The 19,238-nt window shown below is 46.7% G+C and overlaps 1 protein-coding gene across 1 annotated transcript in view; it reads right to left on the reverse strand.

Moving 5' to 3' along the window:
* Positions 1-19,238, reverse strand: part of APPL2 (adaptor protein, phosphotyrosine interacting with PH domain and leucine zipper 2) — a 60,445-nt gene that overhangs the window by 35,385 nt on the left and 5,822 nt on the right. The window contains exon 2 of the mRNA XM_056115300.1: positions 16,090-16,188. Within this exon, the coding sequence (XP_055971275.1) occupies positions 16,090-16,188 (99 nt within the window). The remainder of the gene's footprint in view (positions 1-16,089; positions 16,189-19,238) is intronic.

Here is a 19,238-nt window from a genome sequence, read left to right on the forward strand (position 1 = left end):
CTGATTAAGCTGCTTAATGGCCATGATCCCTGAGACTAAGGAACAAATCTTGGAACTCAGCAGGTATTGGCAGAAATCCCTCCAGATTTAATTATTAAAATTTCGGAATTTCAGAAGCACGCAGCCACTACTGCAACCACGCGATATCATATGTTATTCATGACCAGCAATAGAAAACAAATTGTCTACTGTTGCCTTTTCAGCAGCTCTGAGTGTTGGGGTAAAATCCCAAATAATAATGGTGGGTCTGGTGTCAAAATATTGAATGGGATCAAAGTAGAGAGAGAGTAATGTGGAAATCATCGGCCCTACAGGTAGGGGGAGGGTGTGGGATGGGGGTATACTGGGATTTTTGGTGATGGAGAATGGGCACTGGTGAAGGTATGGGTGTTTCATTGTATGACCAAGACTTAAACCCAAAAGTTTTGTAACTGCTCTCATGGTGATTCAATAAATAAAATTATAAAAAATGAAAAAGAAAAAGTAAGGTGGAGTTCATGCCCAATTCAATCAGCTAATCAGTGGCTGAATAAACAGCAACACTCCTACATAAAAAAAAAATTAGGGTCAGAAACGTGGCTCAAGGGGTAGAACACATGCCTGGTGTGTTGGGTTCTGAGCTAGATCCCTGGCCCTGCATGGCCACTTGACCACCACTGGGTTTTGGCCTTGGTGGCCCCTGAGCTTGGTGGCCCCTGAGTGTCACTAGGAATGGCTGGGGTGGGGAATGAGGGGTGTAGCTTCTAGATTTGAGTGTGTGTGTGTTGGGGGAGGGGGGTATTGCAGTGCCAGATGGAACTCAGGTCTCCTGCATGCAATGTACGCATTTTATGCTGAGCCACATCCCTGGATACACGTGGCTTCCTTTAAACAAACAAACAAACAAACAAACAAACAAGACAAAGCATTTATAAACCAGGAGCTTGGAAGGCTGGACAGGCCCTTCCACAGCTACAGGCAAGGCAGAAAGACCAGTGTGTTTAGCAAACCCAAAGGGAAAATCCAGCTTTGGGCAAGTGAATGTTTATCCTGGGGTTGGAGAGCTTAGTAGAGGGGTTAAGGAGCTTGCCTTGTGTACACTGACCCTGGTTCAATCCCCGACACCACATATAGGTCCCAAGCCTCTGTGGGAGTGACCCTGAGCAGAAGCCACGGAGAGGCCCCGAGCACTACCAGGTGTGGCCCCCAAGCCAACACACACAAAGAATGTGTCTCTGATGGTGGCACACAGCACCGTGGCTCTATAAGAGACTGAATGCAGCCAAGTGCCTCTGCAGGGAACAGGAACGGAGGCTGTAAGCAGGACGGAGAAAACCCATGGGAGTCTGTAAGAGAGCGGGCATTGGCTCGGACCTCTCCTGACAAGTGACCGGAGGTGGGAACGGTGTCAAGGCCAAAAGGCCACAAGTGCCCTGGAGAGACAGCACGGTGGGCAGGGCGCTTGCCTCACAACCCCCGGCCTCCCAGACGGGTCCCCAGCACTGCCAGGAGTGATCCCTGAGCACCACTGGGGGTGGCTCCCAAACCAGTAATAATAATAATAATAATAATAATAATAAAAACACTGTCCTCCCATTGTTCGTCAATTTTGCTCGAGCGGGCCCAGTAACGTCTCCATTTTGAGACTTAATGTTACTGTGTTTGGGCTTTGCTGTGCGGGTGAGATACTCTCGGTAGCTTGCCAGGCTCTCTGAGAGGGGCGGAGGAATCGAACCCGGCTCGGCCGGGCTGGCTGTGCACGCCCTACCACTGTGCTATCACTCCATACTACTACTACTACTACTACTACTAATAATAATAATAATTATTATTATTATTATAAACTGATGTCCCCCTTGGGCTGGAGCGATAGCACAGCGGGTAGGGCGTTCGCCTTACAAGCGGCCAACATGGCCGACCCGAGTTCGATTCCTCCGCCCCTCTCGGAGAGCCCGGCAAGCTACCGAGAGTATTCGATATGCCAGACACAGTAACAACAAAGTCTCCATTGGAGACGTTACTGGGCCCGCTCGAGCAAATCGATGTCCCCCTTATCAGGTGATCCTGCAAAGCCAGGCCATGGTGGCCTGGGGAAGGGCACACATGGGGAAGTAGAGGCCTGCTGGAGGAACAGAGGGAGAAGTTGCATTTGGGACAGGCCCTCAGGGTGTGCCCTCGAGGGACTCAGACACTATTCGAGAGGAAACAGGGAGCCCTAGGGGAACAGGGACAGGAGAGAACAAGATCAAGCAGGAGCAAACGCTCAATCAAGATTGTCATGCTATGTTGAAAGTAGACTATGGATTGAACATGATTGGCACTCAATGCCTCTTTTGCAGACCACAACACCCAAAAGGAGAGAGAGAACAAAAGGGAATGCCTTGCCACAGAGGCAGGGTGGGATGGGGGGATGGGTGTGGGAGGGATACTGGGATCCATGGTGGTGGAAAATGGGCACTGGTGGAGGGATGGGTATTTGATCATTGTATAATCGAAACCCAAGCACAAAAATTTGTAAATCTACAACTGTACCTCATGATGTTTCACTAATAAAAATTAAAAAAAAAGATTGTCATGCTAAATGAAATGAGTCAAAGAGAGGGACAGACAGAGAATACTGCACTCATTTGTGGAATATAAAGTAGCATAATATGAGACCGGGCTGGAGCGATAGCACAGTGGTAGGGCGTTTGCCTTGCACGCAGCCAACATGGCCGACCTGAGTTTGATTCCTCTGCCCCTCTCAGAGAGCCCGGCAAGCTTACCGAGAGTATCTCGCCCGCACGGCAGAGCAGAGCCTGGCAAGCTCCCCGTGACGTATTTGATATGCCAAACACAGTAACAACAAAGTCTCCAATGGAGATATTACTGGGCCCGCTCGAGCAAATCGATGATCAATGGGAGGGCCTTTACTAATATGAGACTAATACCTCAAGACAGTAGAGATAAGGGCCAGGAGGGTCACACCATGGTTTGGAAGCCAGCCCCACGTGCTAGGGGAAAAGGGAGTTGGGATAGAGAAGGAACCACTAAGTAAATGATGACTGAGGGATCGCCCGGGATGGGAGATGTGTGCTGAAAGGACCAAACACGAAGGCCTCTGAGTATCTGTATTGCAAATCATAATGCCCCAAATGAGAGAGAGAGTAAGATGGAAGGTACCTGCCACAGAGGCAGGGAGTGGGGTGGGGTTGGGGTTGGGGGAGGGACACTGGGAACAATGGTGGTGGAAAATGTGCACTGGTGGAGGGATGTGACTGAAACATAATCATGCAAGTTTGTAACTGTATTTCATGGTGATCCAATAAAACTTATTAAAAATAAAAATAAAGAATGGCTGAGAGAAACAATGAAGAGTGCAAGAATGACACGAGGGTCCAAAGACCCTCTGGAGAAGCCCAGTGAGACTGAATGCAGGGCTGAGCCCAAGTCAGAAGGTGGAGAAAGTGGCACAGACCCATCAGGAATTCCCGAGGCAAAAGTGCAGACTCACAAGGAATTCCCGAGGTTACCAGCTGGGAATGTTGCTCCCAGGTTACCACAAGTGGCACAGTATCAGAGGCCATGAGTCATGGATTGATCCCCAGCAATGAACAAAAAAACCGTAGAAAGAGTGAGTGAGAGAGGAAGAAGAAAGAGTCAGAACTGGGCCAAGTCAGGGTGACCATATGGAGGATGGGACCCCGGGCTAAGGGTCTGAGGAGGGGACAGAGACTTGGGAAGGTCAATAAGGTTTAGTTCGGATGTGCTCGTGTTTCCTTGGAAATGGCTCACGCTCAGTCCTTCAGTGTCAATACAGAGAACATTCGACGGGGCCAGGCCCAGTGCTGAGTGGGTATCAGAAGCAGGAAAATCTCGCTGAGTCCAGAGGGACAACAACGTGCCACTTGTTGCAGTTAAAGTGTACTGACCCGCCAGGGCCAACGGCGTGGGGGTGCGGGGCAGAAGGCTTGGGGGAGCCCTAAAAGCCAAGAAGGGCCAGTGGGGTTTCATGGCAGCCGAGGAGCAGAGAGCCTGCCACAGCCCGGAAGGGCCAACGCTGAGGCCGGAGGAGGCTGAGACTCCCTCCACGATAGCTGGAGTCAGCCGCAGAGGCATCTGTGGGTGGGAAGGGAGGGTCTGGATGCAATTCCTCTGGCCGGGGGGTCCAGCAGGGGCTGGGCAGGGAGGTCGGCCCTGAAGGCAGGGGGACCTGATGAGGAAAGGGCCGTAGGAGGCCAGCAAGGGCCAGAAACTCAGCCCACACCGGGGTAACACACCGGCGTTGTTTGTCAAGTCAGGGATTTGCTCTCAATCCTGGAAACAGCCAAGTGCTACTGATGTGATCGTACCCAGGACATACAAAGAAATAACTGGAGGAAACACAATGGCATTCCGGAGAACACCAAGATTTACTAAGATCAGGCGGCAAAGGGTGGCAGGAAAGGAGAACTACCAACCACCGAGCATGAGGTATGGAGACCAGGAGGCTCGCAGGAAACCGGGCACAGGACAGGCAGGCAGTTTCAAGGGGGAAGCCAAGGGGCTAGAGCAACAGCACAGCAGGGAGGGCGTTTGCCTTGCACGCGGCCAACCCAGGTTCGATTCCCAGCATCCCATATGGTCCCCCGAGCACCGCCAAGAGGAATTCCTAAGTGCATGAGCCAGGAGTAACCCCTGTGCATTGCTGGGCTTGACCCCAAAAGCAAGGGAGAAGCCAAAGGAATAAAGGGATGGGGTGGGGGAGCTCTCTAGAGAAGGGGACGGACTGTAAACTAGAAACTGAGGTACGGATGCGGCTGAAGAGAGCGGTGGCTGGCAGGTGGGTCCTAAACCTCGAGGGAGGAAGTTTAGGAAGCATGTACAAGTGGCTCCTTCGAGAAAGGCAGGATCTGGGGCCAGAGCAACAGTACTGTGGGGAGGGTGTTTGCCGTGCACACTGCTGACCTGGGCGCCATCCCCAGCATAGGGGCCTCTGAGTGCCAGGAGTGATCCTGAGTTCAGAGTCAGGCATAGGCCCTGAGCACAGCTGGGTGTGAGGAGGAAGAAGAGGAAGAAGAAGGGGAGGGGAAGGGGGGAGATGAGTGGAGAGGCCTGGCAGGCTCCTCTCCCATCCTCAGCAACATATGTATGTCTTCCGGCCCTCCCTATGCCATAAGCATCACTTGACAGGTTTTCCTGGCTGAAAGTGCACCGATTTATGCATTTAAAAAATAAAATCTCAACACCACATTTAGGTTTACTTTTTTTAATAATGAAAGGCCCTCCCGTTGATCGTCGATTTGCTCGAGCGGGCCCAGTAACATCTCTATTGGAGACTTTGTTGTTACTGTGTCTGGCATATCGAATACTCTCGGTAGCTTGCCGGGCTCTCCGAGAGGGGCGGAGGAATCGACTCGGGTTGGCCATGTTGGCCGCTTGTAAGGCAGACGCCCTACCCGCTGTGCTATCGCTCCAGCCCATAAATTAAAAATAAATGTTAAAGTAACAAAATAGGAGATTAATACCCAAGAACAGCCGAGATAAGTACCAGGAGGTTCACTCCATGGCTTAGAGGCCAGCTGGGCATGCTGGGGGAAAAGACAGCTCAGACAGAGAAGGGAGCACCAAGTAAAGGGTGTTGGGAGGATCCTCCCAGGATGGGAGACACATGCTGAAAGTAGACTATAGACTGAACATGATTGCCACTCAATGCTTCTCTTGCAAACCACAACACCCAATAGGAGAGAGAGAACAAAAGGGAATGCCCTGCCACAGAGGCAGGGTGGAGTGGGGGGGATGGGAGGGTGGGAGAGATGGGTATTTGATCATTGTATAATCAAAACCCAAGCACAAGCACAAAAATTTGTAAGTCTACAACTGTACCTCATGGTGTTTCACTAATAAAAATTAAAAAATAAAATAAAAAAAAATAAAAATTCTCTATAAAAAAATAGAAAAGGAAGAAAGAAAAGTCACTCTGGGGACGATTGCTCACCTCGATGATGCTACCAAGCTATGGGCTGACCAACGGGGCCCATTCCAAGCCTCCCGCGAGGCCTTCACTCCTGCTGCTGTTTCCACAGACGAGTGTGTCCAGTGCCTCGGTGAGCACACAGGGTTGGGAGCACTTGGACGAGAGTGCAGGCTTCACATGCTGGAGCCCTGGGTCTGATCCCTGCCACCTCATGGTTCCCTGAGCACTGAGCAGGGAGTAGCCCCCCTCGAGTACTGCCACATATCATACCCCCGCCTCCCAAACCAACCCCCCATGAACAGCATGAAGAATGCAGGTTTTGGGGTCACAGACCTGAGTTAAGATCCTGGTTCTGCCACCCATCATCAGCCCACCTACAAACACACACTGGACTAGTTCCTTCTCAGAGCTGTGGATGTTCAGTGAGATTATACATGCCAGACACCTTGCTACATATTGTGGCTACTTATATGCCAAAAAATAGGAAAGTTTTTTTTTTTTTGCGGGGAGGGGTTTTGGGTCACACCCAGTGATGTTCAGGGGATCACTACTGGAAGTGCTTAGGGGACAAATATGTAGTGTCGGGGATCGAACCCAAACTGGCTTCATGCAAAGCTAGAGTCGTACCCATTGTACTAACTTTCCAAGACAGGGCTTCTCTTTTTTTTAAACTTAACATTCACTGTCACTGTCCTCTCGTTGTTCATCGATTTGCTTTAGCGGGCCCAGTAACGTCTCCATTGTGAGACTTGTTACTGTGTTTGGCATATCGAATACACCACGGATAGCTTGCCAGGCTTTGCCGTGTAGGCAAGATACTCTCAGTAGCTTTGCTGGGCTCTTCAAGAGGGGCGGAGGAATCGAACCTGGGTCGGTCACGTTGGCTGGGTACAAGGCAAACACCCTACCCGCTGTGCTATCGCTCCAGCCCAACTTAGCATTATTATTAAAATACAGACATTTCCAATCTTGTCTGCCCCCCACGTTCACTCTCTTAGCTACCCATTACTTTTATTTTCTTTCCCCACAGGTACAGTAACATCAGCATGGAACCCATCTATCTACCAGTAAGAGCACTACGTCTAGAGAAAAAAAACACCCTCCTCTTTTAATACCAAGTTCATGTATATCTCTCCTTCCAAATACTTTGCTCCGAGACCCTCAATTTGAGCTACTGTACTCTACCACCTGAAATTTGGGCTTGAGTATGCTAGATCAGCAATTCTGCATGCTGAAAGGTTTGGTTAAGAAAGGCAGCAGGATGTAACAGGCCCGAGGAAGTCTGCTTTGCTGAAGGGAAGAGGCAAGAGCCTCAAACCAAGACTCACCCGTCAAAAAAAAAAAAAAATGACATCCAAGTTTGAATTAAAATGCAACAGAAGGGGCTGGAGCAATAGCACAGTGGGTAGAGCTTTGCACGTGGCTGACCTGAGTTCGATTCCCAGCATCCCATATGGTCCCCTGAGCACCGCCAGGAGTGATTCCTGAGTGCAAAGCCAGGAGAAACCCTTGTGCATAACCGGGTGTGACCCAAAAAGAAAAAATAAATAAATAAATAAAATGCAATAGAGGCATAGACAGACCAAGCACTGCAGAGGCTTGGCCTCTGCCAGAGAAGAAGCCCATTTCCTAGGGGTGCTCTAAGCAGTCTTAGTACTGCTGGACAGCACTCCATCTGGCCCCGTTTTCTTAGGATAGTGCCTGAGAGAAAGAGAATTAGCCTACATACATGTTGGCAGGTTCTAGTGCATCCATTCTTAAAAGATTAAAAGTTGAACTTCTGTAGGAAAGCTGCATAATTCTGGCAGGTATGCAGAATCAAGATCTGAGTGCAGGCAACTCATCTAGACACAGCAGCACCTCCTTAGATCCTGAGGAAGCGTCAGCCCCCTCAAGCCAATCACCTCCCCGAATAACCAGCCTTCTCTGTGACCTGACCCCAGGGACTGTGCACAACTTCCTTCCTGCAAGGGAACCACGTCCGGCCGCTGCTCCTTTCCCATCAAATGCAGAGGCACGGCTGAGCTGAAGGGACCAGGTGGGACTCCAGGGACAGCTGGAAAATGCTGGAAACTGCTTGGAGATGCTAGCACTTCATCCACAACGGAAGTCAAGGAAAATGCAGAACTTCCCCCAGACCAGACCAACTGGCAAGACTGCTCACAGATCTGTCCTCTCCTTTTTCTTGCTTTTCTGCTTTCCTAACTAAAGAGTGATTAGTGGGCTGGAGAGGTATAATACAGGGGCTGCCAGGCTCACAGCCGATTCAGGTCGGATCTCCAGCACTCCACACAGTCCCCCAAAACCCTGCCAGGAGTCAGACCTGAGCACAGGGCTAAGAGTCAGCCCTGAGCACCGCTGAGTGAAGAAAGGGGTGAGAGGGGGGAAGGAAGACAGTCTCTGTATCCAAATACAGAAGCTTACCGAGTGACCTGATTTAAACTGTTTTCTACAGATATCTGTTAGTTATCAGACGTATAACGTAACAGTGAAAAACTGGATCTTGCGTGACCCCTGAACACAGAGCCAGGAGTAGTGCGATGTGCCCACCCAAAAATGCAATAAATGCCACGACCTAAATATTTAAATGCTGATAGATAAAATGTGCTGTGTATATAATCTGATCAAATTCAAAATATAAATACTCTTAAATTTCAAAATATCTCCATAAGAATGTGTTGTAGCAATTATGGGAGGCAGATAAATGTTCATCAAATAATATTACTTGGGGTCAAGGAGCTGGTATAGGGGCTAACATGTTTGCCTTATATGCAGTTGACCCTGAGCACAGTCAAGAGCTACTTTTGAGCACAGAGCCAGGAATTAGCTGGGTGAGGCTTAAATTCTGCCTCAACCACCACCACCACCACCACCAACGACAAAACTGGATCTTGCTAAGTGATGCTTTTAAAAATTAAACTAGTGTGGCTTGGAGAATGTGGAGGGCTACACTACATTGGGTGCAACCCTCTGGCCTTCCCTGGACAGGGGCTGTGATGGCTGCAGTGACACTCTCTCTTGGTGGGCGACCTGGAGGTAAGAGTGACCAAGGAATTTGTGTCTCTGAGAGTTCCCCACCAGGCGAGGTTAAGTGATAAAAGTGAAAACTGCAAAAGGGTGGCAAACCTCCAGACATCTGCATCTGAATTTCAAACAACAAGCGTTTGGTCCTTACACAAGGAACGTACTTAATGGAGAGGGTTTTTGGAAAGCCAACCCAATTCCAGTTTCTGTCGGGAAGCAGTCATGTATCCCAGGATGTCAGTTTGTCATGTCCGCAATATCATGATGGAAATTTCAGCCCTACCCACCACATCTCCCAGCAGGTGTGAAAGACTGTGGCTAGCGACACGTGTCCCCTTCAATACTGATCGATCTCTGATCATTGATCTTTTCCAACTTCAGAAAAGTTGTAGAGATGAGCAGTGGCGAGAAAGATGTCATGTGATGGGAAATTTGCTTCTCCACCTCCAGATCAGAGGGGATTTTCCCCATCAGTGCAGTCACACTATCCTTTTTTTTTTTTTTTTTTTGGTCACAACCGGCGATGCACTGTGGTTACTCCTGGCTCATGCACTCAGGAATTACTCCTGGCGGTGCTCGGGGGACCATGCTGGGAACTGAACCCGGGTTGGCCGCGTGCAAGTCAAACGCCCTACCCGCTGTACTACCATTCCAGCCTCCACACTATCCTTTTAACCAGTACTGGAACTGCCAATGGTGCCTGGATACACCAGTACCCCCAGCGTAAGGTCAGACAGAAGGCTCCTCCCTACATAGCTGGTCAGACATTGTAGTTGTAAACAGCGGTACCCTGATCTCAAAGAGCTTAGGGTTACAGAGATTGTGAGCAGCGGTACACTGGTCATGGCCCTGACTATCATTACAGAGGAAGCAGAGAGGATTTCTTGGGTGGTGATAGGAGTCACAATGGGATCATGACAATAAAAGAGACAGTCATAGTGATGGGAAAAGGCATTCATATGGACACAAATAGTGGCGGGGGGGGGTGGTTGGCTTCTGCTTTTCTGATTTTTGTTTGGGGGCCACAGTTGACTGTGCTCAGGGTTTACTCCTGGCTCTGCACTCAAGAGATAATTCCTGGCAGTGCTGGGGAGAGCATACGCGATGCTGGGGCTCGAACCTGGGTTGGTCGTGAGCAAAGCAAGAGCCCTACCCGCTGGACTATTGCTCCAGCTCCACTAAGAGTGTTAAATGGACTTTTTATAAGGTCACGCTAGGTCCCTTTGGCAGCACTGGTCTGGAATTATTTTGTTGAAAATTTTTACAGAGCAGCTGTACAAGTTTCCACATTGCCTGATAAAATTCTAATAGATTGTGGCTACAGTCTAAAACAGAATGAGAAAAACTGTGATTCCAGTTTTATCGGCATTAATAATAACCTTTCACCTCAAGGTTTTATGCAGAGGAAAAGAAAATGCAAAATAAAGTGTCACAGCTCCACATCAGTTTAAACAACTGAGGAAGGGATATGGTAATAGGATTATTGTATTATAATGCAAATATTTTAATTAATTGTTCAATTTTTGTATTACAAAAAGTTTCTTGTTAGTGACTCAGATTTGGGAATATATGAGAGAAAACTCTCAAGTTTATAGTCTAAAATGACTATTTTGTTAAGAATAGTGTTTCGGTGAATCATTTTGCACTGTATTTAAGAAAGCTTATTGGTAAAGTTTTGGGAGAAACAGTATATGCCTTAGGGAATTTAAGTTCTATAACACACTCTTTTGAGTTTAACCCTAATTATAAATACAAATATAAATCTACACATGCTGTTTTTTCCAAAATTTATTAAGTCATTTTTTATGTATAACTGAAATCACTCAGGAAGTTGAATCTCTCCAAATGGATTTTTTTTAACATACAAATACAATGTTTTTTTTTTTTTGCAGGAAGAATGAAAATGTTATCAGATAAAATGGTAAAATGTTTTACTGAAGGTCTACTTTTTATGAAGAAAGGGTTTGTGAAGGCCTTAATTAACTGTTGCCTCATTCACACAAACTAAACTTTTTAACATTTTCATAGAGCCCAGGACATGTGGACAAGGACACACTGCTATGGAGATTGTACAGGTTATTTTTTTTGTTTGTACTTCTGAAAAAATGTAAACATTTTCTGATTTGAAGATTTAAAAATCTTCCTTAACAACACTCCTATGTACCAAAAAACAGCACATTTCATATCACAAAAGGAATGTGCTATTTTATGTACCAAAAAATAGCACATTCCTTTATAATGTAGCACTGCCCTCCCATTGTTCATTGATTTGCTCGAGCGGGCACCAGTAACATCTCCATTGTGAGACTTCTTGTTACTGGTTTTGATATATTGAATACATCACTGGGAGCTTGCCAGGCTTTGCTGTGCAGGCAGGATACTCTCGATAGCTTGCCGGGCTTTCCGAGAGGAGCGAAGGAATTGAACCTGGGTCGGTTGCATGCAAGCGTTGTCACTCCATCCCTTCATTATATAATATGCTTTAAGATTTATTTCTTAAAAGATTTTAGATCCATAGCATTTGTACCATAATGTGTTGCTTTTTAATATGTTGGAAACTTAGAAAGGAGAAAAGAAATGATAAAACTCAGTGAACCTGACTCAATATCTCTAGGTATAAAGTACTTAGGAAATGCAAAACAAAGACCTAGAACATACAAGGTAGAAGAAAAAAAAACCAAAAGAAGACATTGGAAAGTGTGTGCTGAGAGAAATCACTTGTGTAATTCTTTTTCCTTAGAAAGTAACAACAAAAGAAAACAGAGCCTTCAGATAAGCCCAAAACCCCCCATGACCAACTTAGCTAATCAGAATGCCACTGGCCATTACTTGAATCCACCCCTGGAGTTGGTGGCCCAAACCAAACTCCTCAGTTGTAGGAAACGCTGAGCAAGAGGCAGGATTTCTGGGCAGGAGGAGAACCCATGTGAGGGTCATGTGGTAGGAATGAAAAGCCAGTTAGAGGCTCTTGGAATGCGAGACCCACTTAATTTTGGCAAAATGTAGTTTTCTGGCTCAAAGGAAAGAAAAGAAAATGCTTAAGAGTTTTTGGATGTATCCAACTAAACGATTCTGACAGACATAAAAAACAGCTGAATGAAGACCGTTGGGAGTGGCAGACTCCTGGGGCTCTTAAGCCTTAAATAGGAGATAAATCATTTAATAGAAACATTTAAATTACTGAAGATCAAGCAAGTTCAGATATAAGCCCGGTGAAACTTTTCTATTTTATCGAAACTTTGAATATGGGGTGGAAGGGAGGAATACAAAAGTTCAAAATAAACAGAAAGAACCGTTGGTTTATAAAGAACCAACGAAATCCGTCACCAGTAAAGCAAAATCACAAATAAGAAAATGATCCTTTTTCAGTTGCAAGTTATACGATACACTTGAAAAATACAGTTTTCAAATCTACACATACACAAACCACACACACACACAAACTCAACTCTTCCTGTCCCATCCTATAGATCAATTTAAAGATCTGCATATCATTTTTCATTCATCATTCACTACCTAGCTTCTTCACCTCTGTCACCATCACGCCTCCTAAGTCTCTCTGATATTCATCTACTTCTTTTACTTCTTCTTTGTTGTTGTTTTTGTTTGGTGTCATGCCCGGCTGTACTCAGAGGTCACTCCTGGCTCTGCACTCAGGAATTACACCTGGCAGGGCTTGAGGGACCATACAGGATGCCAAAGATTGAACCTGGCAAATGCTCCACCCGTTGGACTATCGCTCTGACCAACTCCTTTCCCTTCTGCAACTTTCCTAGTACAAACCACTAATCCCAAGCTTATTTGCTGGGGTTTTGGGCTTTGGTTGCAAAAAGCCACCTTACTTTGCCATGGACTAATGGGGCAGACCTGGATAAGTAGCTACTCAACATCAGAAATATTAGGTCTCCTTAGCTCAAATGTGGATAATAACAATACCCACCAACCGCAATTTAAATAAAATGATTTATATTTAAAAAAAACTCTTGGAAGTGATTATTTGATAAATCTCAACAATCACAACTGTCTTTCTTTTGGGGGGTTCAGCACAATCCCTCTCTGGGTTAAGAGACTAACTTTTGGAGCACCATCAACACTCCTTGGTAATTAATTTGTCTGTCTCCCAATCTAACTGCAAGTTCCTGAATCAAAGACTGGACCTTTTTCCTCTATATAATTTGAACATTTCATTTCATTTCATCATCCTGTTATTCGTCGATTGGCTCGAGCAGGCCCCAGTAACGTCTCTTTCATCCTAGCCCTGAGATTATATTCAAGGCTATTTAGGAGAATGAGACCCATCATAAGGCTAATAAAACAATGAAATAATAGATGATTTAGATATGGCTATTTAGAAGCAACACACTCCTAAGTGTGGTGTTTCTTTTCTTTCTTTCCTGGTTTTTGGGCCACACCTGGCGCTGCTTAAGGCTTACTCTGCACTCAGGAGTCATTCCTGGAGGGCTCAAGGGACCCTATGAGATGCTGGGGATTGAACCCGCAAGGGCGCAAGGCAAGCGCCCTACCCGCTGAACTATTGCCTGGGACCCATGAATTCGGTGCTCCTTAGAGATCATGGATGAGAAAAAACGAGCAACAAATTTGGTGACACAGATTTGAGTCAGCAAGGAAGAGAGAGTAAAATGTATCAGTTGCCACCATCGGTCTGTAACACTGTTGAGACTTCTTTTCAACTGAATCAGAAGTCTTCCTTTAGAAAGTAACTGCAGGTGGGAACAAAGAACTACTTTTGCAACTCAGCAATTTATTTCCCATAGTTCAGCAAGCCAGAGAAGTCATTTGTTCCTCAAAACAAAAAGCCAAAGCAATTGTTTCAGAACTGTGACAAGTCATTCCTGCCGAAGCAAGTGAAAAAGCCCGCAGGCAGCCGCGCTGACACTTCATTCTGTTTAGGGAGAAAGACCAGGCTGCCCCTCCTGCTCCCACTCACTCACAAGCAGAAAGGGGAGGGTCAAATGTTTTTTTCTCTCTCTGGGGCTGAAATTTGGACGAAAAAACTAGAGGCAGTTAACGCGGTTGCTTCTCTGCTGGTTCTACTGGTTACAGGAAAAGTACCGCCTCTCTTAAAAGGTAAAGGTAAAGGCCCTCCCGTTGATCGTCGATTTGCTCGAGAGGGGCCCAGTAACGTCTCCATTGGAGACTTTGTTGTTACTGTGTCTGGCATATCGAATACTCTCGGTAGCTTGCCGGGCTCTCAGAGAGGGGCAGAGGAATCGAACTCGGGTCGGCCATGTTGGCCGCGTGCAAGGCAAACGCCCTACCCGCTGTGCTATCGCTCCAGCCCTACCGCCTCTCTTAAGCAATGAAAACAAAATTGATTTTCATTGTTTTTGATTTTGTCTTTGTGTTTTTTTGCTCACCAGCCCACTGATTTACTATAAAAGAGACTAAAGGATGGAAAGAACCAGATGGAAGAGACGCATAACTCGAGAACGCTTCCCTTCATTTTATAGGGCTGCTGATTCTCCCCAAATCTTCATGCCCACCAACCCAAGAGTTCCTAGTTATTGTTAAAAAAAAAAAAAAAGGATGGGGGGGAAGGGGCGGAGCAATAGTATAGCGGTTAGGGCATTTGCCTTGCATGTAGCCAACCCGGTTTCAATCCCCGGCATCCCATATGGTCCCCCAAGCACTGCCAGGAGTAATTTCTGAGTGCAAAACCAGGAGTAACCCCTGAGGAGAGCTGGGTGTGACCCAAAAAGCAAAAAAAAAAAATACCAAACTGTGTTCAGGGTTTACTCCTGGCTCTGTGCTTGGGGATGACCTTCAGTGAAGCTCATGGGACCCATGTGTGGTGTCAGGGATCAATCAAGGGCCAGGCATGGAGACTATCTCTCTGGCCCGTTATCCTCCACTTTTAAATTTTCACTCTCATATGTGGGATATTCTTCCTTTTTTTTTTCTTTTTGCTTTTTGGGTCACACCTGGCTCATGCACTCAAGAATGACTCCTGGCGGTGCTCAGGGGACCATATGGGATGCTGGGAATCGAACCTGGGTCGGCTGCATGCAAGGCAAACACCCTACCCACTGTGCTATCATTCCAGCCATTCCCCTCGCCCTTTTTTTCCCTTTTGGGTCACACTTGGCGATGCTCATGGGTTACTCCTGACTGTGCATTCAGAATTACTCCAGGCAGTGCTCGGGGGGCCATATAGGATGCTGGGGATTGAACTCAGGTCAGCCGCATGCAAGGCAAACACCCTACCCGCTGTGCTATCGCTCCAGCCGTCTTCCACAGAATATCAAATGCCCAAAGGCAACAGAAATGAAAAACAGGAGACCTGGTCAGTAGTAAAATGTTTGCCACTGGGCCAGAAGGGTGTGGCTATACTCAGGAAGGGAGCACCAGGACAGTGGGGGAGAACAGTGACTGTCACAGAGGCAGGCTGCAGGGTGAGAAGAAAACTGGGGACATTGGTATACACAAGGAACGTACTAAATGGAGAGGGTTTTGGGAAAGCCAACCCAATTCCAGTTTCTGTCAGGAAGCAGCCATGTATCCCAGGATGTCAGTTTGTCATGCCCGCAACATCATGACAGAAATTTCAGCCGTCACTGGTGAAGGGACTGACGTTGAAACAAAACATGCCTGAAACTCAACCGTAAATATCTTTGTCACTCTGAAATTCACAATGATTCAATAAAATAAATAACTGTCACTGTCACTGTCCTCTCGTTGTTCATCGATTTGCTCAAGCGGGCCCAGTAACATTGTGAGACTTGTTGTTACTGTGTTTGGCATACCGAATACGCCAAGGGGAGCTTGCCAGGTTCTGTTGTGGGGGCGAGAAACTCTCAGTAGCTTGCTGGGCTCTCCGAGAGAGGCAGAGGAATCAAACTCAGGTCGGCCGGGTTGGCCGCAAAATGAATAAAAATGTTGGGGGCGGGGGGGCTACAACCCAGGCACTTCGGTATGGGGGAGGCTACTCCTAGCTCTATGCTCGGACAGCTCCGTGCGGGCAGGGATGGAAACCAGGCAAGTTTCACGCACAGACGTGCTCCAACCCTTTGAGTAGTCTCTCCTCCAGCTCAGCCTCCCGTTCCTTGGAGGCAAACAGTGACAAGGGGTCTCCTTTGGAAGTGCCAACTGGTGCTGGTCTGACTCAGGGGCACCCCTCCGCTCCCCCCTACCTGGGCTCCGTAGAAGCGCTGCATGGCCTGGAGCAGCTGGTTGGTGTATTCCGTGAGGGTGCCCGCATCTTCCTCAAACACACTCAGCAGAGAGCGAGTCTGCAAATAAAGAAGGAAAAGGTGCCTTTTTATTTCTTCAGTGGTAACAGAGCTGCACAGGGGGCAGAATTCACACGGTCGCACGTCAACGCGCACGGCAAGGTGTCTTCTCCGGTTTGTGTTTCTTCTCGACAAGGCCGGTACACACTGCTGCCTTTCACTGAGAACTCCCTTTCTAGATCCATTTGATGGCGTGAGGACACATACAACACAATTTGAAGATCTGGACTGGGTACCATTTGAGCCAGAGAAAGACAACCCATTTTTATTATGAAGTTTTTAAAGTTTAGGCAATATGGTCACACTGTGTCTCAGTTTTTAATTTTTTTTTCTTTTTGGGTCACACCTGGCAATGCACGGGGGTTATTCCTGATTTGCACCCAGGAATCACTCCTGTCGGTGCTCAGGGGATCATATGGGATGCTGGGAATAGAACGTGGGTCGGCCGTGTGCAAGGTAAACGCCCTACCCGCTATACTATCACTCTAGCCCATAGTTTATAATATTGATGTACAAAGTTACTGCCCACTTCCTCCACCAACGTGTCCAGTCATCACAGTCCTTATGCCACCTCTGGTCCAGTCTTCATTGCTCCTACCACCCACTCCCCTCACAGTTCATATGCTCTGTAATTCACAGCGAAGGGCTTGTCATTATTCCACACTGCCTATTCTTTTTCTACCTCTGTATTCCATAGATATGTGAGATCATCCAGTACTTATTCTTCTCCCTGAGTTTTCTTAACATGATTCTCTTCAGTTCCATTCACATTGCATCAAACTATATGGCTTCATCCTTTTTTACAGCTGCATAGTATTCTATTTGTATCTATATACCACAACTTGTTCATTCATCTGTTGCTAGACATCTGGGTAGTTTCTAATCTTGACTATTGTCCTGATGCAATAAAGATATGCGATTTAACTCTTCGAATAAATGTGTTTTGAAGGTTTGTGTTTTGAAGGCCATGAACTGGAATCGTTTGGGACTTCTAGTTTTATTTTTCTGAGGATTCCCCATGTTTCCCACAGAGGCTAAACCACATGACACTCCCACCAATAGTGAATAGCAGTTCCTTTTGCACTATATCTACGCCAATACTGGTTGTGTTCAGTTTTTTGCTATGTGGCATTCTCACTGGTGTGAGATATCTCACTGTTGTCAATTTTTAAAAGATTAAGACTCAAGGGTTATGATCACCCCTTCTTTGGTCCCTACTAAATGAAGCAGCAGCAAATTCCAATTTAAAAAAAAAAAAGCCACAGAGCCTGAGGAATAGTACAGTCAGTAAGGTGCTTGCCTTGCATGCGGGTGAAACCAGGTTCGATCCTCAATAACCCATATGGTACCCCTAGCCCAGCCAGAAGTAATTCCTGAGTGCAGAATTAAGGGAAATCACTGAGAATCCTTGGATGCAACCCAGAAAACAAATAAATAAGTAAAATAACTGGATAGCTAGCTAAAAACAAACAAACAAACACATTAAAACCATAATACTCAGGGGAAGAAAATTCTCCTTGCATGTGAGGGGACCCAGGTTCAATCCCCAGCACCTCCCCCACCCCCCACATACACATACACACTCACATACTGAAGAGTATCCTCTCTCATCCAAGCCCCTAAATTAAACATCACGCCTGACCGTGTAGCTGGGATGTGGCCACCCAGGAGAGGCTCATGTCAGCAGTAAACTTTCTGTCTGGTTTTCTGCAATTCTGGATGTCTTACAGGAGTGTGTCATTCTTTCCCCTTGACACGCTACGGTTGATTCCATATATTTCATCAGTTTATTCAACCACTCTTCAAACTCATGGCCAGGAAACTTCATGTACCCCGGGCCTACCATTGATCCATCTGGGCACAAAACTCAAATGGCAATGAAACAAGAATGCTGGCGGTGCGGCTCCTTCAGGAAGACTGACTAACTAGCCTGACTCCGACAGCAGCTGAGAAATGTCACTGGACGAAAGGTGCTTCCTACTTTCCTGTGCAAGGCCCAAGAGATGCTGAGCACTGCAAACAGAATGAGGTCTGAAAAAAAAATCTCAAAGCTCACACAAAAGGCCTTAGCCAGTCGAGACTGTTAATATATCCAGTACAGAGAGAATTTTAAATACTTATTTTGTGATAATGGAAGGCTTTGAAAAATCATTTTCGACACAGAATGGGTAGTAAATTCTAGAAATGCCTTTAATGAGGTGTGTTCAAAGCACTTTACAAAGAACAATCCATTAAGGCTCATGCGCAAGACAATTTTAACTCATTTCTAACCTAATTATCGACCTGAGGCACACCCCAATAAACTGGAACAGAAAGCTGGGAGCGGGGATGGGTCCACCTTTGGGTGTATTCTACAGACTCCGCTCCTGGCTTTGCCGGACGCCTTTGAGGCTAAGAGTACCTCAAGGCTAAAAATCTCTACGAAGTCTCTAAAGGCTAAAAGGGCTCTGAGACCAAAGCACTCTCCTCAGTACCAACCCTGTTCAGAATGCACTGAGGAAGGAAGATAGGAAAGTGGTTCTTATTTTTTATTTATGTTTTGAGTATTTTATTTTTTTGGCTTTTTTAATTTATTATTAGTGAGTCACCGTGAGGTGCAGTTACATTCTTACAAACTTTCGTACTTGCGTTTCAGCTATACAATGATTGTGTACCCATCCCTCCACCAGTGCCCATTCTCCACCACCGCTGATCCCAGTATCCCTCCCACCCACCCCCACCCCATCCCCCCTCCCTACCCCGCCTCTGCAGCCAGGACATTCCCTTTTGTTCTCTCTTTCCTTTCGGGTGTTGTAGTTTGCAATAGAGGCATTGAGTGGCCATTGTGTTTGATCTAGTCTACATCTGGCACCTCCCAACCGGAGCGGGTCCTCCAAACACCCTGTACTTGGTGTTCCCTGCTCTATCTGAGCATACAGACATAGAAAGACTGCACCCATCTGTGGAATATAAAGTATCCAAATGGGAGAACAACACCCAGGAATAGGAGAGATAAGGACCAGGAGGTTTACTCCAAGGCTTGGAAGCCAGCCTCAAATGGTGGGGGAAAG

Source organism: Sorex fumeus, unplaced genomic scaffold, assembly GCF_029834395.1.
Source record: "Sorex fumeus unplaced genomic scaffold, SorFum_2.1 ptg000003l, whole genome shotgun sequence".
Classification (NCBI taxonomy): Eukaryota; Metazoa; Chordata; class Mammalia; order Eulipotyphla; family Soricidae; genus Sorex; species Sorex fumeus.